This window comes from Epinephelus fuscoguttatus, linkage group LG19 (assembly GCF_011397635.1).
Source record: "Epinephelus fuscoguttatus linkage group LG19, E.fuscoguttatus.final_Chr_v1".
NCBI classification, from domain to species: domain Eukaryota; kingdom Metazoa; phylum Chordata; class Actinopteri; order Perciformes; family Serranidae; genus Epinephelus; species Epinephelus fuscoguttatus.
The window spans coordinates 21,234,407-21,258,353 of NC_064770.1; the positions used below are offsets into that span (position 1 = coordinate 21,234,407).

The 23,947-nt window shown below is 42.7% G+C and overlaps 1 protein-coding gene across 3 annotated transcripts in view; it reads left to right on the plus strand.

The window, feature by feature from the left end:
* Positions 1-23,947, plus strand: part of pde4a (phosphodiesterase 4A, cAMP-specific) — a 73,007-nt gene that overhangs the window by 38,579 nt on the left and 10,481 nt on the right. The window contains exons 1-11 of one of the 3 annotated variants that reach the window (XM_049562251.1): positions 1,739-2,646; positions 7,628-7,813; positions 8,242-8,278; positions 8,438-8,508; positions 9,274-9,323; positions 11,396-11,508; positions 18,344-18,437; positions 18,530-18,693; positions 22,247-22,345; positions 22,439-22,603; positions 22,929-23,028. In XM_049562251.1, the coding sequence (XP_049418208.1) occupies positions 2,453-2,646; positions 7,628-7,813; positions 8,242-8,278; positions 8,438-8,508; positions 9,274-9,323; positions 11,396-11,508; positions 18,344-18,437; positions 18,530-18,693; positions 22,247-22,345; positions 22,439-22,603; positions 22,929-23,028 (1,273 nt within the window). In that variant the 5' untranslated portion in view covers positions 1,739-2,452. Of the gene's footprint in view, positions 1-1,738; positions 2,647-7,627; positions 7,814-8,241; positions 8,279-8,437; positions 8,509-9,273; positions 9,324-11,395; positions 11,509-13,446; positions 15,185-18,343; positions 18,438-18,529; positions 18,694-22,246; positions 22,346-22,438; positions 22,604-22,928; positions 23,029-23,947 lie in introns of those variants that run through there. The other 2 variants (XM_049562250.1, XM_049562252.1) reach the window with 2 other exon arrangements.

Consider the following 23,947-nt stretch of genomic DNA (forward strand, 5'->3'; position numbering starts at 1 on the left):
ACACTGCCATCCACTGGCCAGGTGTTGTCAGTGCAACACAAATCTCTCAAAACCAAGATGGCCGACGGAATGCAAGACATGTGCAGCTCAAGAGTATCTTGCCAATCCTTTTATAACAGGAAACCCTGGCAGGTAAATAAACTATGGAAAAATCAAGTAACATCTAAGGAGTAATACAGTTGTTAAATGTTCCAATTGATTATATGTTGTGAGGAAATTGCATTTACTGGAAATCATGCATCGCTGGCTATATTTCAACTACAGGTTTTTTTGTGTGGCTGTAAATCAATTGATTTATGTTATTAGAAGGTGATGCACAGTTTTTGAACTGGAAACAATATTTTGGCAATATTTTTTTTTTTTACAGAAAATTTTCATTGCAAAAATGATATAGTTCAATAGGAGGAGGTGGGTGGGGGCGAAGGAGTGAAGAGGAGGGAGTTGAATAAGGGGAGGTAGGTATGGAAGGAAGGAGTAGAAAGAGAGAGGGGAGAAGCTGAAGAGTCGGGAGCAGAGTTCAGTGCTTTTGCATGGCATTGAACAGGATTAGAATTTGTTGGAAAATAATAAAATATATTTTTATAGTTTCAATTTTGATTGGTTTATATGTTTTTTAGTTTAAAATTTAAATGCATGCCTTTAAAAAAATGTATGTACATACTGTATATATTCATATTTTTTTCATGCCAAAAGAGGAATAAAAAACACCTAAGAAAGAAAATCTTGACTGAGGTCGTAATAATCCATGCATGAAAGGGTTAATTAATTACTTTTACATAAAAATATGACACACTGGACTGCTATTGTTAACTGCCATTTAAAAAAAAAAAAACACCAAAAAAACATGAGGAAACAACTGTACGTCTGTATTACTCATATTTTCTGATGTTATTAAAGGTGTCCTTAGGTCAAAATGTGATCTATGACTTACAGTCTTCAGTTATGTGTGAGGAAAAAAAACTTACCAGACAGCGCCACAGGAATGTAATGTGGTAAGTTGTGCAATCATTACTGAGAAATTCTCGGTTTTAACTTGCCCACCACTTCTTTAGTTCTCTCTTTGGCGGAAATTGCCACACTTGCAACAGCGCAGTTTCCAAATGCCGTTTTGGTAATAGAGCAGTTACAGTTACAAAGCTGCAGATACCTGCAGAGGTTCAATAGCACCAGCATATTTTTTTCATTAACACTGCAGTCGAATGTGACTGCAGATTGATTTGCAGTGTGTTGGGAAACCATGTAAGTATACCAAAAGAAATCTGCTTGAGGCCTGTCTAACATCGCTATCTCCGATGTCATCACTGAATTAGTTGTGGTTGACCTAATGCACCTTGTTTGAAAGCTATTTCATGGTCTAATTGTCGCTCATGGAGAATATTAAGGCAGCGCCGTGTCTGCTCACATCTGAAGGCCAAGGAAAGTGCTGTTGGTGAGCAAGGCTGTTGATGTCTAAATAAGAAATGTTTTGGGCGCAAACCTTGCACGCTCTTTAGTAGAACATGTAAACATTTACATAGGGGTATGAGTCACACACCCCCCCCCCCCCCCCCCCCCAAAAAAATAGTTTTTTCCTCTTCTCTCCTCCTCTTTCTGGGTTGTTTTCTACCTTATTTTCAAAGGTCCTCATTACACAGGCTCCATGTGTTGCTCTACTCTACAGTTTGTTGTCTGTAACTTACTGATCAGCCTTCCTGTTGCTGCAGAGGAACTGTGAGCAGTGAGATAAGGGCAGTGAGAGCACATGCTTGCACTAGAAGGGCAGGGAGGAGGAGATAAAAAGTAACAGATACAACGTGAAGAGCAAAAGGCTGGCTAATTGGGATATTAACAGAGCTCGTTACAGTGTTTTTTTTTGCAGCCCGGGTGTCTCAAGGGTTGTGAATGTGCGACGGGAGCCACAGAATCCTGGAGACCAGATGAGGACAGAGGTCTAGTTCGGGCCGGCAGCTGCAGCAAACAGAGCTGAGGTGGTGAAATATCAGCGGAGCTCTCTTCTGGGAGGCTGAGGAACAAATAAACCTCACACAAACCTGCACAGGCGAGGATTAAGGAGACCTGCTTAAATCCAGGGAGCAAACTGAGGATGTGAAAGGGGGAGGGGGGGGCGGACTGGAGTTTAAGCATCCAGGGGCCCGAGGATCACAGCGCAGGATATGCATGTTGATGCACTTTGACTCCTCCGGCATGAGACACGCAGGAGAGCAGGACTAAAGGGAGGATCAGGCCTTGTTATTAGATCTCGCTCCGGATTGAGGACAGTTTGCACCACGTATACGGCAGGTGCTGCAGCTCTGTCTGGCTGAGACGTGAGTCGACGCACTAAAAAGTCGATGAGGGGGGACTGCGTGGGAGGGAGACAGCCAAACAGAGCGAGACAGCCAGTTTTAAGTGGAGGCAGGGGGGGACTTTTTGCTTTAACTGGTCGGGTCCACCAGGGCCAGAGCTTGCAGCGATGAGTCAGAGGAAGCTGACACGACAGCTGAGGTTGTGGGAGAGTCCTGAGGGTCCACCTCCTGTGCCTTCTCTCACCTCACCTGTGTCACCGGTGGATCAGACCCGAGGACACGGGGGCTCTGCTCTGTTCCAACGCATGAAACTGAACCGCAGTATTCAGAAGCGCAGACGCTCCTCTCACTGTCTGACCAGGTACAAGCCACTGATCTCTAACTTGCCTCAGCCCTCTGTCACCTCACTAACGTCTCTGTTCTAATAACAGAAGCTGTAGTGATTTGTGATTGCTGTGCATCACTCCAGATGAGGTGTGAGCGTTACAAACATCTGTGCAATGTACCTGTAATGCGACTCCCCAAAGACTTAAGAGCAAATTATTCCGTGCACACGCTCTAAAAACCAGTCAGTCAGATGGATTAGATTTTAGGAAGTGTTGATTTCAGTCTCGTAATTACTCTCAAAGTTTGCAGGGAAAAAAAAAAAAAAAACAACACGGATTAGCGCGTGCAGCTTGCAGAGGGTCCCCCTGGCAGACATTTTTGATGTGTTTGTCATTACCGGGGAAACTTGTTTAATGATATTTTGATCTGTAGCCATATTCACAAAGCCTGCTGGGGGAGAGGAGTGGCTCCTAATTGGCCAATTTAGAAGTAAATTCTAAAAATATCACGCGTCACGCTTAATTTTAGGAGTCAAACTGAAAAGCTGTTGACAACAAAAGTTGGTGAAGTTTAGGAGACGATGTGGGGAGGTGTTGCGGAGATAAAAGTTATCCTACATTAAAAATAGATGCTGTAGCTGCACTGCAACCTGATTCCCTATCTGTCCTTGTCATCCAAATATTAGACTGCAGCCTGAAAGCAACAATCACAGATTCATATTGTTATATATGGGGGGCACTGGCTCTAGATACCCCCACCTTAGGCAGAAGAAAACACAACTGTTGATTTATAATTGTGAGGTCTTCTTCATGAAATGGATGGTTATAATAAAAATATTTGATGCCACAGAATACAGCATAAAGTCATGAAAAGTGAAGTGAAATAGTGCCCTGTTATAAACTATTGTTACCTCTCTCTCTCAGTGAGAGCTTACCGGCTCCGAACTGTAGTTGGACAATGCACGTGAGAGGCATAACTTGACACTGTCCCACAACAGTTCATGACCAAATCGAAACGTGACGAGATCAGAGTGAGAATCTGTTGAGTTGGTAATACACTGGCTTATTAGCATTAATTTAGCTTGACTCATTATTAGCTGGTAACAAGCTTCTAGTGGTCCGAATTACTCTGCAGAAGGAAGTATAGCGAGGCGTTCAGGTGTCGTTCACCAACAATGGCTTCACCACAAAACAACAAACATGGCCTCCTCATGAGGTCGAACAGAAGCCCTGAGCTCATCTAGACACTTAATTCTGCTGACTATCATCACTCTTTGCCGACTGCTGTCTTCACCATGGCAGCCCGAGAGAGCTGCTGTCCTCCATACACTGGCATACATGTCACACCCTCACAAGTTACCCACAGGGCAACCGTCCTTAAAGGGGAACTGGGTAAGCCACTAACACATAAATGCAAAGTTCTCACAGGCAGAAATTTCACACAATTTTCACACCTTCGACAACTTTATTAATGTCACCGGGGCAGTTTGTTTGAGCAGCTTGTCTTGCACTCATACTGTAACGTACAGTAACATGTAGGCACATAAATAGATGAGTAATTAATAAAAAATCAAAGATAAATAATATACCAAGGAGCTTAGGGGAATAAAAAGTTAATAGACTGATTATCAATAAAAAAATCAATAAATACAATAAAAAATATTACAGACAAAAAAATATATATATATACAGACAAATAGCATAGAGACTAAAACATTTTGAAGACCAGTTAGTTTTACAAGCATGTGAAACATAGCGACTCCCTGATGGCAACAGAGAAAATTCGCCTGCAAGAACATGTCTAGAAGAAGCTACAATACGTGTGGCTTTGTGGAAGATTTGATGATTGCAAAAAACAGTCAAGTCCTGTTGTGTCACTCCTGTGGTCTGAGAGCAGATTTAACAATGATATTCAAACTGTTTCTGTCTTTCAGTGTGAGGCTGTGAAACCAGCAGATAGCTAATACATTTTAGCTAATATCATAGACTATATAATATAATGAGTTGAGCTGAGCATTTTAGCTTTCGCCATCTATAAGTGACCATATTTGGACAAGAGGATGGAGCTGTGGAGGAGTGGGGGGTGGATCTGACTTACAGACTGTGGCGACACCTCGCAGACAGTCACTCAAGCTCCCCCGCCCTTAGATATGTGTAACTGTAAGCCTTAACAAAATATAAACTGGTGAGTTATATTATAAGAATTCAAACCCCTGTACAGTTGTCAGGAATGTTAAGATTAACCATAGAGATAAAAAACATTTTTGTACCAGCCAGTAAACATATTTATTTCTGCTGTAAAGTTTGGCATTTTAACATGGGGGTCTATGGGGACTGACTCTGTTGTGGAGCCAGTCTCAAGGAGCCAATTTGTTGAACTGCAGTTTTTGGCACTTCCACGTTGGCTTCATTTTTCAGCCTCAGAGTTTGCCACCTGGGTAATATAGGATGATACGTTGGCACAGGTCAAGCCATCATGTTACTCAAGAAACTTTGCACACAAACAAAAAAGGCAGTGGCTCAGAGGTAGAACAGGTCGTCCACTAATTGGAAAATCTGCGGTTCGATCCCTGGCTCCGCCAGTCTGCATGTCAAAGTGTCCTTGAGCAAGATATTGAACCTCAAATTGCTCCTGATGGCTGTTCCATCAGTGTGTGAAAGCTTGTGTATGGTTACTGAGTAGCAGGTGGCACCATGAATGTTAGCTTTGGCCACCAGTGTGTGACTGTGTGTGTGAATGGGTGAATGTGACAAAGTGTAAAAGCGCTTTGAGTGGTCAGAAGGCTAGACAGGCGCTATACAAGTGCAGTCCAGTTACTATTAACCAATAGAGCTTTTTTAAATGTTACAATGTGACAAAGGAAGCAAAAATCAATTGTTTTATTTCTTTTATAACCTCGGACATAAATAAAAAATAAGATTTTACCTCTATTAAACCCTGTGGGGTTCACGATTTAAAAATATGTCTTCTCTTACAATGTTTAAAGCAGTCACTTTAAGCTCCAATATCATGGATACTGTTAACACTTTGAAAGATTTTGCAGATTTTTGAAATTCTTTGTTTAGTTATTCTCATCTCCATGCTCTCCATTCATTCTCTATGTAATTTACCACAACTTCTAAGATACAAACACCGTTCAAACTTCCATACCTTCAGATTTACACACAGATTCTCCTGTTTTTTCTTTTTGAAAGAAGTATCTGGACTGTAAAAGTGAAGGGTCCAATACTTCCTTCCAAAAAAGTGGAGTGGACATGTTCATCGTTCATTGCCGAAGTGTTGTAGCTGTTCTGGTGTTTAACAAAGCTGATGACAAATCAAGCAGCACACTTTCCCAGATTTTGTCAGAAAAGTTGCTATCCATCTGTATTGTTGCTACAAAATTGCCCATCATTTTCTTGTTATTTGATGCCAAACTCTAAAACTCCAGTCAATCAATACTGACTTCATTTCTTAGCTGCAAGATCGAATCTTCTTTCATCTCAGAAAAAGTTGGGCTGAGGAGTTTTGTCGAGGGCTGCTGGAAGATAAAAGCGCCATGGCTGCAGGTGTTGGTGAAAAAAGAGGAGAGTGTAACCTGTGAAGCGTGTTGCCGTGTCCCCTTTGGCTAAACTTGTCTATGAATGCCAGATTAGTAAGCAGATAAGCAATCTGCTGGCTGAATCTCTTGGGTTGGATGAAGGTGTATCTAAGATCCACTTTGTCTCTTTTCTTTATTCCCTGATCATCTTTCAGCTGTAATCCTCTGGAGGACTTGAGGATTCTCATTCAAAAGCACATGCCCCATGCACAGTGCCCTCAGTCCTTGGTGGAGATGATGGCAGGAAACATCAGATTCATAGCAAATAAGCAGATATACCGCACACAGGAGGGCTGAATTGCTTCTTATTTTAATTTAGTCTTACCTTTAAAATGCTACAAACAACACATTTCACCCAAACCCAATGAAGCCATAGGTTAAACGTGTTGTTTGTAGCATTTTTAAGTTAAGACTAAATAGAAAGAAGAAGCAGTTCGGCCCTCTTGTGTGTGTTGTATCTGCATATTTGCTATTAAACCAGGATTCTGTTACTGTGTCACTATTTCTCACCTACCATGTTTTCAGAAACATATTTTAGTGCACTGTTTAGCTGTATTAGGAAGTGGCTGTCATACGGTTTCCAGTATTGTGAAAACAGAGGCTTAAAAACCTCAGATCAGTGGTAAAACTAGGCAGTGCTGAACCAAGATTCTGTTACTGTGTTGCCTATTTCTTTTTCAGAAACATTTTAGCTCACTGTTTAACTGTTATTCGAGATTGTTTGCTACCTGACCACCATATTGTTTCCTGTGTCAAATCGGACAAACTTGCATTACGTCACCCACCAGTGGGAGCATTTATTGGTCTAGTGCAGTGCAGTGCATTCTGGTAGTTGTAGGACAAAAGCAATTGTCACTGCCCTTTTCTTCTGTTTTCTCCGGTCATGTAGCACCGATTTTAAAAATATTTGTGTCTTTCTATCACATAGCCCAGTTTTATGAAAAGACCATCCTCCCAGCAGTAAGATATTCCTTTAATACATGTAAGAGGTCTTAATGTTGTTTGGATTTCATCCTAAAAGAGATCTGAATCCAGATCAAATATGTCAGTCACTCACGTCCTCTGACTGACAGCTTTGGCCCAGAGAGACACTATAGTTGATGTGGCTCATTTCGCCCTCTTAAACACGACTCGCTCTGAAATATAACTTGTCAGCAAAGGGTAATTTTCAGGGCAGCCCGATGGCAGTCTGCCAATCCAGCCGCACCTCGGAGTCAAAGCTGCATGGGTTTGTGCTGCAGCGTCTGTCAGGTCTCTCTTCCTTCAACTTCCCCCTCTAAGAACCTCAGAACGCTACAGGAGGATGGACTCTGCGGCTTGTGTTTGGGTGTTTAGCCTTATCTCGTTGTCGCTGTGAGGCAAGCAAAACAAACACCAGAATTAAACGTAACAGATGTAAAAACAACCTTCCTCCCTGTCCTCTCTAACCCCTCAGCTTCGATTCAGAGAATGGTCCCTCGCCAGGCCGCAGTCCCATGGATTCGCAGGCGAGTCCTGGGTTGGTGCTCCACCCTTCCTTCCCCCAGAGCCAGCGCAGGGAGTCCTTCCTGTACCGCTCAGACTCAGACTATGACACGTCCCCCAAAACCATGTCACGCAACTCCTCCATCAACAGTGAGGGGTAAGCATCCTCGATCCATCACTGAAGGAATTTGAACATGTTTGTTAACCTGCATTGTCCACTCACACACACACACACACACACACACACACACACACACATACACAAACACTAACTGCACATTATTCCAATCAACACAGCAATGATTATGATTCTAATTATGCAATCATTATGCAAATGAAATCATGATGGATCCTCTTAACATTAACACTTGTGCTCTGTCTTCTGGCCTAAGTTTATACACCCAAACCCCTCCATCAGTGTATTTCAGGACTATTTCTGTGTTTAGATCCAAATAGGTCTTTGTAAACATCCAGCTCACAGATACAGCCTCTCATATAAACACTGATACTGAGCGCCTCAGCTGCCCAAACTGCTCACATTCATCTCACTCTGCACTTTTTTTTTTAAAATCTTTTGTCCTGCAGGCACGCCGAAGACATGATTGTCACCCCTTTCGCTCAGGTATGTTTTCCTCATGCACCTCGTCTGACATGTTTAATTGCTGTAAATGACGTGAAAAGCTGGCTAATTAGTGCAGTGAACTTGTCCCCCCTCCCCCTCCTCCTGTTCCCTCCCTCCTTTCTCCTTCTTTCCCTCCTACGCTGTCCATCCATCCCCCAGGTGTTGGCCAGCCTACGAACTGTAAGAAGCAACTTCACCATCCTCGCCAATGTCACAACACCCACTAACAAGTCAGTATCATGCTGTCAAACACCCCTTCCCCCCCGCTTGCTCTCGTCACGACTGCCTGCTTAGTTTGCAGAGTGTGTGTTTGCTAATGTCTCCCTCTCCTTGCTCCCGTGGGGAAACACTTTTGCCATCATGATTAACCAGTTTATGATTATCAGGCTGTGCTCAAGGAAAATATGATCTGCATTATTTGGCATCTCTCCAGCTCGCTGGCTGAGGACTGAGTGCAGAGAACGTCATGCCTCAGATGTATGTCCCTGACTCTACCCAGACGATAGAGACGGTCAATAACACTAAAATTATTCTCCTTTGTAATGCAGCAGATAGAAGGAGCTGGAGTTGGCAGGCTTTTAGCTCCACGTCAATATGATATATAAAGCATTGCAGCACAGAATTATCAGCAGCTATAATTATTCAGCGTCTCTCTCACTACACATTTACAAAGACACGAAGGCTACTTAAAGGAGAGCAGAGCTTTGTCTTTGACTATTTTTGGATACTTGAATATTTGAAGCATTTTTATGCACTTTAAAAACACGTTGCCCTTTTATTCAAAACTCAAAGGCATTTTAATCCAGACATGCGCTCCTCTGTTTCTCCCTTTTTAGGAGCATATAAATGAATAACATACATGAAAAATATTTATGCCCCCTGTGTGAGCCAAGCCTTTTGTTGCCTCATCTTGTAATGCTGAATGTGTGTTGAACCCCAGCAGGGGGCAGCAGCGTCTGGCTCTCCCTCTGATGTAATGATGTGTTTGTCCACAGGAGGTCACCAGTGACAAGCCAACCCACTGTTCCCCAAGCTACACTCTCTGGTATGTTGTCAGCTAATTAAAACTCTTAGTCCAAAGAGTCCCACAGTCCCCTCACAGGGCTGTAAGGACACACTAAGGCTCCCACACTCCCTGAATGCACCATCCGTAATGAAAATGAATGCAGAACATCATGTGACTATTATTGAGGATTTTTTTTAACTAACTGTACTTCATATATTTTATGAGACAGGATCTTATTATGCTAAAGCCACAAACGATATGGGTGTTCTAGAGTGGATGCTGAGAGTCTTTTTTCATACATAGTTGTATAAAAGACATTTATGAAAAGCTTTCACTCTATGGAGCCTTTTATCTTTACTGAACCTGAGAGAAAAGCATCTCCAAAAGGTGTGTCTAATAGTCTTAAAATGCTGTAACCTACTGTTTTTATTAGGAGGACAGAATGTAACCAGCTGTAAAAGTGTTGGGCAAGCAGCAAGACCACACACTGTTTTAATTAACCCTGCAGAATCTGATGGCTCAACTGTAACATGAACATTTTTATTTAGTTTTAACCAAACACTTATTATTAAAGGCACAATTTATGCATGTGTCTGGCAGATATATTATTATACATTATGTATGTTTCTTTTACTCATATTTTACTGTTTTATACAATTGGTGTGCAGCTGTCTAGAGGCTAATTTCAAAATTGTTTGGTGATTTTTTTTGTGTGTGTGTCTAAATCTCATAGTCAAAAACTTAAAGGAGGCATCATGCAGTTTTGCAAGTCTTTATAAAGCAGAAATTATTATATTTATAAAGATTCATTAATAATTAAGTCATCTGTTCTTGTATGCATATTAAAAAGACCTGTCAATCAGGTTTTAGAACTGATAGTTATCATACGTTTTGAATTTAAATAATAGTTTTTTTAGATAAGTTATCCAACTAATCCTAATTACCCAATCCCAAAATTTCCTAACAGGCCTAATTTGCTGTGTTAATAATTATCACTGATGTGAAAATATCTAAACAGTGTCAGAAAACACAAACTTTAAAAAAAAAAAAAAAAAAAAAAAAAAAAAACTGTAACTGTTGTCTAATGTGAATTGGTATATTTAGACTTGTCTTACTCTGCTTACAATCACTATACTGGTATAAATCAATGTGACCACATAAGATGACACAAACAACTTTGATTCAATTGGGTTTCTAGTATTGTAAAAGACTTGTCAATCAGTTTTAGAGTGGGAGCAAATCATGTTTTCAAATTTGTTGGTGGAACCTCCCTTTAATGCACATTTTGGTTACCAGTTGAAGCATATAAATACTTTCTATCACAGGTGGCCAACTCTTTCTGTCAACTAACCTACTGATTTACAGGAGCTAAAAGGGACAGATCAAAAATACCCCCATATCAAAAATACATATTTCCCCCTTTTACCTGTAGTGCTGTTTATCAGTCTAGATTGTTTTGGTGTGAGTGTGTGAGTGTTGGAGATATCAGCTCTAGAGATGTCTGCCTTCTCTCAGATATAATGGAACTAGATGACACTCAGCTTGTGGTGCTCAAAGCCCCTTTCCAGTATTGTCCCTTTCCAGAAATCATGAACCACACCTGCTAACTTTATTACCACGCAGACGGAAGCTAGCTCAACTAGCACCACTGAGCTAGCTAACATTACATCTCACGCATGAGCCTCTCATCCATATATGCACATTTTCTTTTGCACTGTGATATGGTAGGCAGGTGTAGTTAGGTAAAAAGAAAATAGTTCCTATATGAAACTGCTCCCAACACTGTCTGTGGATCATGATTTCTGGAAAGAGACATTGCTGTTGATTTTTACAAATGTATTTTTGGGTGCTTTGAGCACCACAAGCCGAGTGCTGTCTAGTTCCATTATAACCAAGAGAAGGCAGACATCTCTATGGCTGATATTTCCAGCACTCAGCACCTCACACCAAAACAATCTAGACTGATAAATACCACTATATGTACTCATTTTGGGGTGAACTGTCCCTTTAAAAGCCACAGATCATTGGGAAGATGTTCTGTCATGCCACTGTCTGTGTTCTTCTTCTGCTGCTTGTTTTGCATATTGTCTCTGTGTGTCTGTCCTTCCTAGAGGAGACATACCAGCAGATGGCTCGGGAGACTCTGGAGGAACTGGACTGGTGTTTGGACCAGCTGGAGACCATTCAGACCCACCGCTCAGTCAGCGAGATGGCCTCCAACAAGGTGCACACCTGTCCGCACACATACATGCACACAACAAGGACTTTCACTGTCCTTCTGCCTCAACTTTAACTCAGGGTGGTGCAAAGCTTGTCGATAAACAATGTATAAACAGCACATTTCATGGTTCATGGCTGTATCACTCAGTGTACAAAATACAGTTTGGCTAACTTCCTGTTTAAGCTCCCACTCTACAGATAAACACAAACAATGTAGCTCCACCAGTGGTGGAAAGTGAATTTATCAAGTCCTGTACTGACTACATTTTGAAGGCAAACATTGCACTTATAACGCCACCCCAGTTACTAGTTACTTTTCAGATTTACATTACGTATCAGAACATAAATCAACTAAGAAATTATGACAGTCTATTATAGATAAAACTACTCAGCATTATAAAGAGTACTTGAAATTACCCTAACCAGCTTTACCAGCTGCAACATAACAGTGATATACACATTAATGCATCAATATTTTAAATCCAGTAATATAAATATGATTCTGATGGGATCATTCTGCATGTTGGTGCTTAAGTTTATTTTGATGTTAATACTTTTGTACTTTCACTTAAGTAAGTATGAGTTGACTGCAAAATGGTATTTCTACACTGTGGTGTTGCTACTTTTACTTATGTAAAAAGATCAGAATACTTCCTTCAGCACTGAGCTTCACCAAGGTACAAGTATTTATAACAGTAAAGTGAAGACAAACCCTGCAGGAGTGGTATGTAACAAATAATAATGATCTGCGGCAAATAATTTAGAAACAAAAAGTCATAAATTAACCAATTTAACATGTGCCGTAAGTTTATCAGTAATAAAGAACATGTAGGGGTGTGTTGCAGTATATAATCAAAGCAATCAAAAGAAACCAAAAGTTGTTATTCCCCCAAAAAGAGCGGGACTGTCAAAGGAGGGAGCTTTTTATTGGTGGAGCACACACCGGGCCCAGGTGTGACTTGTACAGCTACAGCTACATCCTCCATTCAGCACCTGCACCAACAACCACACACAGCAACACAGCAACAGGGACACCTAGTGTGTGGGAGAAGGGTCGTCTTAGTTTACTTACTTTTAAGGACACTTCATTTGGTTGTGAAACCTTAAATTGGCTTGTCCAGTGTCCTCTAACACCTGACACATGTTGCATTTACACATTTTGCCCTAATATTGGTAAGAAAATGAGCTGTTGAAGTAATTGTGCTGTTGTTTGTTTTTTACTGTAGATTGTTTGTTAATTAGAGTTGTTAAATAGAAATAGTAATTCTTTTAAATGTTTTTTTGCAGCCCTGTGGTTGTAATCGCACTGATGAATAATTAATACTACATTATGTGGTCACCTGTCTCCTGGCTTTTATGCCATTTGTTGGACTTTACTGACACACACTATTATGTCTAGTTAAGCGTTCACAGCTGCAACAAATGCAGCCAGGTTGTGCTGAATTTTGAGGTGCAATTTATTATATCTAGACGCCTGTATGTGTGCACATGGGCAGGCTTCTTAAGTATGCATGCATTTGTATTTGTGGGGGCACAGGGACAGAGAAGAGAGGGAGTTTGACGGTCTGTGGGTATGGAGGACACTAGAGGGAGGGGGGAACGGGCCCTGATGCTGATGTCTCTGCTGTAACCTTGGTTGCTATCGAACAGCAGCAGGGTCTGCCCTTCTCTTTTAGTCATTGGCTTGCCACTCTGACCACAAGCCATGTGGTTTGGGCAGCAACCAATGAAAGAGAGGTGATGCTGCTTTAATAGTGCTCTGTCTTAAAGAGACAGCATCGTGCACCTTGTTTGTTTTATTCTAGAAATTCTCCCCATGTTGCACATCACTATTGATGAATGGCAGTGTTCTTCGTGTTTGTAATCAGTCAGGCTTATGATGAAAAGACTGAGGGAGAGATAACAGCAGAATGCTCAGAGGACATCATTTATGTGTGTGTGTGTGTGTGTGTGTGTATACATCGATGCGCATGCACGTCCAACGTGCAGAGTCTCCTGGGGTAAACAGAGTCTCTGTGAATATGTCGCTGCCTTTTCGCAGCCGCAACTAAGCTACAGAAATCCTCCGCACTGTGCCAACATGGAGGTACACATGAATATTCCCACTCAGTCTCTCACTCTCACTCACACCCTTGCACACACACATATTTTCGACAGACGTACATGCTGTCTTGTCGCGCAGGCGCACTCAGGCTGAGAGCAGGAGCAGGCACAGACGCACACACACACATGCATGCGCCTGCAGCCACACTGCCTGATTAGCTTGCGAGAGCTGTCTACAGCATCCAGGGAAATGGCGCAAGAGGCAGAGCATTGGAGGAGGAACGGCAGCCTGAAGCGGCAGGATTAGACCTCTGGCATTCTGGCCAGCTGAGGCATGGATTGACTTGGAGCAGGGGACTGGGCTACGGAGCTATCAGGAGGCAGCCTGACTGACTGTGGACTGACTGTGTGTTGCTGGGATCAGTGTGAGACGGCACAGGCGGGCTGATGCACCGGTAGGACTGGGCCGGGCCTCTGGATCCGTACCGTGGGGGAGGGGCAGTCGACGCAGGGAGAGGGAGCCTGTTTTTCCAGACCACGGCTCTGGTGTGATTCTTCAGCCTGACCGTCTGCTACAGGCCTGCTTGCATCCCTCTCTGTCTCTTTCTCTCTGTCCCTCTCTCATCCTCTTCATCCTTGTTTTCCTCTTGCTATTGTCATCTGCTTCTCCCTCCCTCCTTCCCCGATGTTCCTGCTGTCATCCAAGCTCCCTTTACCACCATCATTCGATACCATGGTCATCTCTCCATCCTGCCGTCACCATCACTCTGTCCCTCTCACCTCCATCATCTAAATTTTTTATTACTGTTTGTCAAGCAGCTCTCGCAACATCATTTTTTCGTTCACATCTCTCTCACATTCCCACTCATCTCCTCCATCTGCTCCTCTCTGTGCCCTTCAGACAGTCCCTCGCTCCCTCTCCTTTTCTGTTTCCCTCCATCTTCCCTCTTTCGGGTTCCCATCCACCTCTACCCTGCAGTGACTGAAGATTTGGGTCAGTCTGCTCAGCAAATGGGATGAGATGTAGTCTCCACAGCAGCCGGATCCAGGGGGCTCCTGGTCTGCCCGTCAGGGGGACCCTCATCTTCGGACCACACTGAGGCTGGAGCCTGACTCTGGACTGACTGGGTGGCCTGCTCTGGAGTGCTGCATGTAGGCAAGGACAGTCTGCACCAGCAGCCCCTACCCTCACCCCCTTCCCCCCATTCCTTCGCCCCCATCTTGGGGCAGCCGTCACTCTGGAGTTTTCCGGCTTGACTGGCTGTGGCCTGTCCTCACACACCCTGACGACGCCCTCATGCCACTGGGGCACCCGCAGTGCCCCCTCTCCGCTACACTACCGCACCTCCTGCCTGTGCCATCGGCCCAAACCCCCTGTCACCCTCAACATGGGTGTGGTGGAAGCCATTGACCCGGCGCCATCCCCCTGCCCCTCGCCTGTACCAGGGGGCTACAGGCTGCCCCGCTCCTCCAGCTACAGCCCCCTGCAGGGGAGGGCAGGGGCAGAGCTGGACCTCGGTGCGGCCGCTGGAGGGGTTCTGGACGGGGGTGGGACGGCAGCGGAGCGCAGGACGCCCTTAGTGGACCTGTTCTGTGAGACCTGCTCCAGGCCCTGGCTCATTGGATGGTGGGACCAGGTAGGGCTCGGAGAGCTTGCAGAGGGCAAACAAGGCCTGGCAGTGGCCATCTTGGATAGATGTTGTGGACTCTTCAAGTGTTACTGCTACATCTAAGCATGCATTAACAACTCATTTACTTACTCCATGTTCTTGTATGTTGTCTGTATTTTAATCTGTGATGGTGTCAGTTTGTCAGTTATATATGTTTCTATGTGTTTACATGGGAACTTGTTCATTATATACTGAATTTATGTGTTGGAGGAAGGTTTTCTGGGTCTGACAGTGGCTTTGTGAGACAATATAAGGCAGAATATCTATGAGTGTGTTCCTCTACATAATATATACATGAATCCACTAAAGGGGAACAGGGATAAAGGTACAGACTTTATTAACTTTGCTCAGTGTCCCCACATCGCAGCAGCACTGTAAACAAAAAGACAATATCTGGTCTACATTTCTGTCCTTTGAGAACACACCAGGCTGCTCAAAATCTAAGACAATAGCTTTGGGACTTTGTGACGATAAGTAGTCTAGCCATCTCTTCTGCACGTATGTTGCAGTGTCACATAATGTCCATTTCCATCCTCCACACCTGCGTCCCACATCCCTCTGTGTCTCTCTCCTGCTACCCTGAGGCTGGCCTCAATACAGACTCAAGGAAGCCAAGCGTATTGTCAGTGAAGGACAATGCTTATTGTCTCAGGACTGAGTAGATGTGTCTTTTTCTTTTGTCCTCATGTTGCCAACATGTTACGTTCACAGACATTGTGTGAGTTGTCTTTTATGTGTCAGGTTTGCATTAGATCGTGGCACTGTGTTGCCAAAACAAATTCTGGCTTTTGTCTTTGCTTTTTTCCCGAATGAAATAGGGCACATAAGGGTATATGAGTTTGCTCTCTGCTGATACGTATGCAGTCTGAATCAATCAGTTGTGCAGGTTGTGGTTCAGAGGAGGGTCACATTTAGCACGTGTGTTATTCGGTTATTGTTCTTTATGATCACAGGCAAATATAAAGCCCTCCTGTGTCCCTCATGTATGCAGGTGTTTCTGTGTGTGTGTGTGTGTGTTCGTGGTCATGTCTGTGCAGCGTTCACATGTTTGCTTCATTAGTCAGTGTCAGAGGAAGAGTGTTGTTTGTCCTGGCACTCGGACTGGCACTGTGGAAGTGTTGGTTGGCAGCTATGACTCAGCGTTACAGCATTAGGGAAGGAAAGAGAGAGAGAGGGAGAGAGGGAGAGAGATAGAGAGGAGGTTTGGGCTCAGCCTGCCGCCTAAGTGTGCCACAGGGCTTGACTTGCTTTCCTGGCTCCTGGTGACTGATTCTGCCTGACTGCTTTTACGATTTGCTGTCAGAGCACCTATTTGCTCGGCCTATCATGTAGCGAGCGCCAGGCTGGATGGGGATGGGTGAAAAGGAGAGAGACAACTGAGAGGAAAAGAGTAGAAAGATGGAGGGAATGCACTGAGTGTGTGAAATGGCAGGGAAGGCAAAGTGGAGCATGTGACAGAGGAGGATTTCGGGGCTCGAGGGCAGTAGTGGAGAGTGTTGTTTACCTTGAGAGGAGAGGAGGGAGCAGATATAAGTAAGAGAGAGACGTAGAGAGGAAGACAGCAGAGGAGGGGAGGGTTGACCTTGGTAAAGGTCAGAGACACCTGCCTACTCCCTCAGATTGTCACCCAAGCAGCCACCGCTCTCACATCAAGCTGAAGGACTGACTGTGAGGAGGCAGTTGCCACGGCAACCGCTCTGGTTGCCATGGAGATTGTTATGTGTGAAAGATCAGTCAGTAGGACACAGACTGAAGGGGTCTTGTCCGAATCGCATTGTGCCTTCACATGACTCTGTGCGACAGGTGAACTATCGATCCTCCACCGGCTGCCTTTATCCATAGAAATAAAAGAATGACCGAGAACATTCAGGAACAGTGTTCTTCTGTCTGCGGGGATAATGTATTCACTTAATCACATTTGTGCCTGTACTGCAAGGACCTGCAGACTGGTTGCTCATGATTACAGCTGTAGATGTATGGAAAAATGTATATCACATTATTGCAGCATATAAAAACATGCTTAACAAAATGCGAGCACACAGAAATGGGGTATTGAACAGTATGTTCTCAAAAAGACGAGGCATGATGCATCACTGATTTTCTCACCCTTTAGTGAATGGAGCCAGAATGAGGGTGATAATTTATTTTCTCATATTTGACTCACAGGAAGGTTTTGTTTTTTTTATCTGTTAGCGCAAAGGGAATCTAAAGAACAATGTTAAAGGAATACTTCAACCACAGATGATCATTTGTATATCAAATGCTCACCCGTTTTACAGTGAACTTGTAAAGAAATCGTTGTTTTTCTTGCATGCCTCCGCTGCATGAAGAACATTTGCATTTAACAACAGCAAAATTTTATCAAAACATCTGTCTACAAACTCTAAAACAACTCACACAGTATAATCCAAGTGTCATTTATTCAGTCGTATGCTCAGCACTTCCGAAACACATGCATTTTCTTTAAAACCTTACTATTTAAAACACTAAGAGTAGAGCGCCTGGGCAAGCATGTGCATGTGTGCATTTTCCCAGTCATGCTACTCAGCCAAGCCTAAGTTTTACCTGGTAAGTTCTGGTGAAAATACATGTGTTTAGGAAGTACTGAGAAGGTAAGATAAGGTAAGGTAAGGTAAGGTAAGGTAAGGTAATACTGTCCCCAGGGGGCAATTTGGGATACAGACCAGATAACACGCAGAATGCAGAATCACACACTGTCATGGACAATTAGTGGTCACCGCTGGTTAAGATAAGCGATAGCAGACGGAACAAAGGATGATCTGTAACGTTTAGTGCTACATTTAGGGAGGCAAACCCCTTGGATATGGACAATATATCTGAACAAATGAGACTTGTATTATACTGCACGAGTTGTGTGAACATTTGTAAATGGATGTTGTGATACGGTTTTGCTGTTGTTAAACGTGGTCCCCATTTACTCCAAATGGTCCAAGAATTTGATGTACAAATGACTATTTTGTGGGTGAAGGATTTCTTAATTTTGAGGGTTTGCCAATCTGCACATCTCTACATGTTGGATATGCCAGTAACCCTTTATGTTACATGTACTCTGTAAGTGCCATTCAAGTCATTAACTTTCTGTTTTTCTGTCTGTCCTTCCTACAGTTCAAGAGGATGTTGAACAGGGAGCTGTCCCATTTGTCAGAGATGAGTCGCTCAGGGAACCAGGTGTCAGAATACATCTCCACTACCTTTCTAGGTAAAGCAAACCTGCCATCCATTCAACCTCAGGTCAAGCACAACCCATAAGTCTTCATCTTGTCTGACCTCTGACTCTTGCCCCTCACCCAGATAAGCAGAACGAGGTGGAGATCCCATCCCCGACTTTGAGGGAGAGGGAGAAGCCAATGTGTCACATCAGTGGTGTGAAGAAGCTCACGCACAGCTCCAGCCTTTCAAACTCCATCACGCCTCGATTTGGCGTCAAGACTGAACACGAGGACGCGTTAGCCAGGGTAAATACATCATTATCTTTCTATTTTTATTGTTGTTGTATTGTGTTCGTGATTAATGTTTCCACGCTGCCTTGTTGCAACAAAAAATCCTCATGTGAGACAATAAAGACCTGAACTGAGCTGAACTAAATGGAAAAGCAGCTCAAGCAGTAAGTTATTGCATAGAACAACAAGAAACAGATAAGGATCTCCTGTCACTCTTCTCTACATACTCTACCTCTCTATGTGAATATGATTTTGTTATGTGCACATGCATTTCAGTACACATTTCTGTAGCTTTCTCTGACCAGCTGTTTGCCCGCTTATGTGAACAGCTGAAGGTAAAATGCCCCCCAAGAAGCTGTTGTTGTCATACAGTACGCAATTCCACACCTGCTAAGGAGTTTACAATTGGAAAACATTTCCACAACTTTACAGATCACCTGTAACTGAGAATCTTCTTAGGTCAATCAGTCATTAAATATTCTCTTGTTACTTCAGAGCAAAAGAAGATCAAAACTTTTACCTAATGTTAGAAACACAACTGTTAAAGCCTGGTGGAAAAAAGGAAGGTTGGAAGTACTTGAGGGATAGCTGTCCTCCTTCTTGCCAGTATGGGGATCACGCAATTGGTCTGCAACGAAGACCCTTCATCCTGCCTGCTTTCCTTTTTAAATACAGAATCAAACAATGCAAGCATAACGCTGCTCCAGTCTGTGATTTCAGACCGCATGCCAGCGTTCTGGAAGAAAAAGAGGCATGATGGAAGTGATGCATCACACAACAGCGTTGGCCGCCAGTGTGACATATAACATATGCGTTGGCAGTGCTTTCTAGACGACAACAATGGCACAACATGGCAACAACAATCATTTACCATCTCTGTTATGTGGCAGCTGATTGTATCCTCTGCTTGGAGGGTAATGAGCTCTTGGGCCTCATTGTCTCCCTAGCTTGTGCACATTTTTGGCTGCTGTTCTTCCTTGAGTTAGCTGCTAACTGCTATTAGCTGCTTTTAAAATCTCCTGGCGTTGGGTCGCACACATAAGACAATGTCAAAACGTTCCATCCTACCTAGGGAGTGTCACTACTGGGTATTTATATGAAGCAAAAATACTTCTTTCGATTGATTGATTACATGAGAAATATTTTAGATACCTTCAGATGCATAAAGCCAGTTTGTTCTTCACCAAAAACACACTGACCTTTGTCATCAGTCTTCTCTGCTGGAGGACATAGTTCTGTTAGATGGAAGAAATGCATCCTGGGGTTTGGGTATAGAACACTTTCTAAATCTGATAAAGGCAAACCTGCATTCACGCACCAAGATTGGAATAAAGAGCTAAATATAGACTCTGATGAAGCAACTAGGTTACCGATATGGAAATCGGCAAATAACATTTCAGTTTTTAATAGGACGAAGGAAACTCAATTTAGACCACTACACCGGCTGCAGATTACTCCCATCTCAGATATAAAATGGATCACAATAAATCTGAGCAGTGCAGAAAGTGCAATGCTGTGGCTGGGAGTTTTGTTCGTTGTGTTTGGATTTGTAAATACTTCAATATTGGAAGAACATAGTGAATAGATAGACCATGCCTAATTCTTGACATTAAAAGGACCTTATATGTCTATTTGGGCTGCCAGGCACACAACTTTAAAGTGTACATTCCAAAAGACTTAAATGTGTCCTTACTGTCTGTGAAAGAAAAAATATATTGCTGCAATAGATAGACTGAAAACCTCTAACAATAGCTGGGTGGCACAAGGTTATTTGTGACACAATATCTGTGGAATATTTGACAGACGGGTTTAAATGTATGGTTAAGGTATCCCATAAGAAGTGGTCCCTGAGCAGCGTTTGTGTTAAAGGGTCTGATGGATCACAGTTAGGAAACCACATGATGTACTAATGCATAACTGATTTGCTATGGGGTTGCATGGATTGCACTATATACTGTAGGTGCTTAAGTGTTAAGTGCTTTACTTAACGGGAGTGCAAGACTTGGATGTAATGCTGTATCTAATGGGGGGTGATCCCTCCTTAATTATTTATATTATTTTGTAATTGTTTTGTTTTTGATTTGTGATATGGCCTCTCCCTTTTTGGTACTGTTCTCTTTGTTGGCTTGTCTTTGCTTTTGTCTGTACTGCTCTGTGTATTTAGTTTTTTGTTAGTGTTTTTGATGCTGTACAGCAGTGATAACCAACTTAAAACCCATGTGCCAAATCTGGCCCTGGATAGGGTGCCACACGGCCTACCAACCATTTTCTAATTCACAATGAAAATAAATTCATTCACACTGGAAATTTGTCTTTTTACTTTAAATGTAATTAAGGTGCAAGAGTGCATATGCAACAAAACAAGACTGTAAAAAATATCTGGGCTAAGCCCTGAATGTCATAAACACCTAAAAACACCCCTGCATACACCTAGCCTGTGCGGGGCTGCTGCAACTGGATTTGCCTTGTTTATTAATTTTATCAAATAAATATTATTATTTTTTGTTTATCAACTGACCCCTGGATGTTGCGTATCCCTGCTGTACTGCATATAGGGAAGTACAAACTGTCTTTGACAGGAATGCAATTCTTTAGTGTGTGACATTGGGTGTTTTCACACTTGGTCCTTTTCAGCCCTCTAAACAGACTCAAAGCGGTGACACAGCATTTTTTGTGCATGTGTGAACAAACTGAACTCATACCACCTTGCGAGCCTGAGTTTGGATTGCTTCAAGTCTGCAGTGTGGTTCACTTAACCTGTGCCTTGTGAACGCAAAGCGCTCCAGGTTCGCTTTGCTCTTTGCCATTCTACTTAGCCCTCTAGATCACATGCTGTTGCACTGGGACGCTTGAAAAAACGACAAAACCACGTCTGCCTGTAACACTTGCAAGGACGCAGGACAAGGAGTAGTTTGGTCCACGGAAGATACTGCACATCTCTAGATGTGGAATGTGGAATACATCAAACAGCGACAGACTAGCACAGACACACTGAGGTTTTCCTCCAATTTTAAGTTCATCAGAAAGCGAGGGGCTTCCTAACCACACTGCAGTGCCACGTCAAAGTAAAAATAAAACTATATCAAGCTGAAGCTGATCAGAAAGAGAACCGAGTCCCTTTTCTGTTGGTCCACTTTTTGGTGCACTTTAAGAGAACTGAAGTCGGTTTGTTTGAAAAGGACTATTTGTGAAAACACCCATAGTCTTTCCCTTTGATACTGTATGGCCTGTATCCTAAGGTTCAATAAAGAAATTGAGAAAACTGCTGGCACTGGTCCATGACATCAGAGCCAGAGCAAGCACTTGTTCTTTCTCACTGTGGAAAAATGTTTTGCTGTGGAGGAGAAACCAATTTCCCTACTGGCAAACACCACACCACGAAGTCATGTAGCCATAAAACATGTTTCATGCTGCATGTCTCAAACAACCTTATTCTAATCTAATCCAAAGAATCTAATCCAAAGAACCCACCACTGTAGTGTAGTGCATCTTTATGGTTGAATTTTGATGGCAGTGTGATATAGATTGTGGTACTGATGTGTGTTAATGTTCTCTGTTGTGCTTTCAGGAGCTGAACGACTTGAACAAGTGGGGCCTTAATATCTTTCATGTGGCAGAGTTCTCAAATAACCGACCCCTCAGCTGCATAATGTTTGCCATCTTCCAGGTGAGAGACAAAGACACACTTCGCTTTAACTCACAGTGGATAATATAGTGTGTATCATGTAGCGTGACTTATCTATGACTGTCTCTGCTGCAGGAAAGAGATCTACTGAAGACCTTTCGGATCCCCATCGATACGTTTGTCACCTATGTGATGACCCTGGAGGACCACTACCATGCCAATGTGGCCTACCACAACAGCCTCCACGCTGCAGATGTCACTCAGTCTACTCATGTACTGCTATCCACACCGGCTCTAGATGTAAGTACCTCTATACGTCTGCCACTACACATCCAACTTCACATGCACAGACTTTGACAAATACACAGAATTAACCCAGTATAATTAATACCTAAAATAATAGAGCTATAGTTGCATAAATGTTTAAGGTCTATTCATCTGAGTTTATTTGATTTATTTACAGATTTATATACAGAGTATTATTTTTTTGGTTAATGCTACAATTACTGCGCCAAATCATTTCGTTGTGTGTACCAGGCCCTGTACAAAGAATACAGTGGTCAAAGGCACATTGCAAACAGCAGTTTGACTAACTGTTACCCCCTTTTTCTCTTAAATTTCACAGGCTGTGTTCACTGATTTAGAGATACTAGCTGCGTTATTTGCTGCTGCCATCCACGATGTGGACCATCCTGGAGTGTCCAACCAATTCCTCATAAACACAAGTGAGTTGAAGTGAGATTAAGACACAAACAAACATGTGAAATATGAAAAGAAATGTAGGATGGGAAAAAACAAAGGACATCATGATGGCAAGAACAAACAAAAAGCTGCTTTTGTGTAAAAATCTAAATGGTTCAGGCTTGAGTACACCTGCACAACAAAAGGACGAAAGCTATAAAAGACCCAGTATAATGATGACAGGTCTCATGTTTTCCCAACTAAAAGTTTCTGATTTCAGAACGACCATGAGGCAGGTAGCTAAGATCCACTATGTAAGAATCAGATGAGGCCACTTTTCTGGGTCAGCTATTCTGATAATGCCTGTCATTCATTGTCTTTCTCCCCAGAAAAGGTTTGTCTTAATTGTTATTTTTAAACTCTGATTTCAAGTATCTATCATGACAGTGTTAATGTACATTAGGGCAGTTTTATGTTTCCTTTGCCTCATAATAAAATGCTTCCATCCTCGTAATCACATTATAACTAATCACAATGCTGCACAGCACTGGAAAATTAATTTTAGGCGACAGTGCTCTACAGACCATTATGAACTGAGATGTGTGTACATGAAGTATTTTGACTTGAAGAATTTTAAGTATTGACATTTAGAGGCTCTAAACTTGGTCTATGTGGTTATTTTAAAGGTATACTATGCAGGATTGTCACTTTCTGTTTGCAAACATGTTAGAGTGCTTTCAGACCTAGAGTTGTCTTGCTTTGGTCTGAATCAGGGACTAATTTTGTTACACAATCACATAATTGCCTAGAGTTGGTTCGTGTTCTCACGGCAGCATTTACAAGCGGACCAGATAAAATGTCTGGGTGAGAAAGCTGCTCTTGATTGGTCAGAATTTCCATGTGGGAAAAATCCAGGAAGTGAACAAAACGTTGAAGAAGAGTCCAAGATAAATGCACCACTTC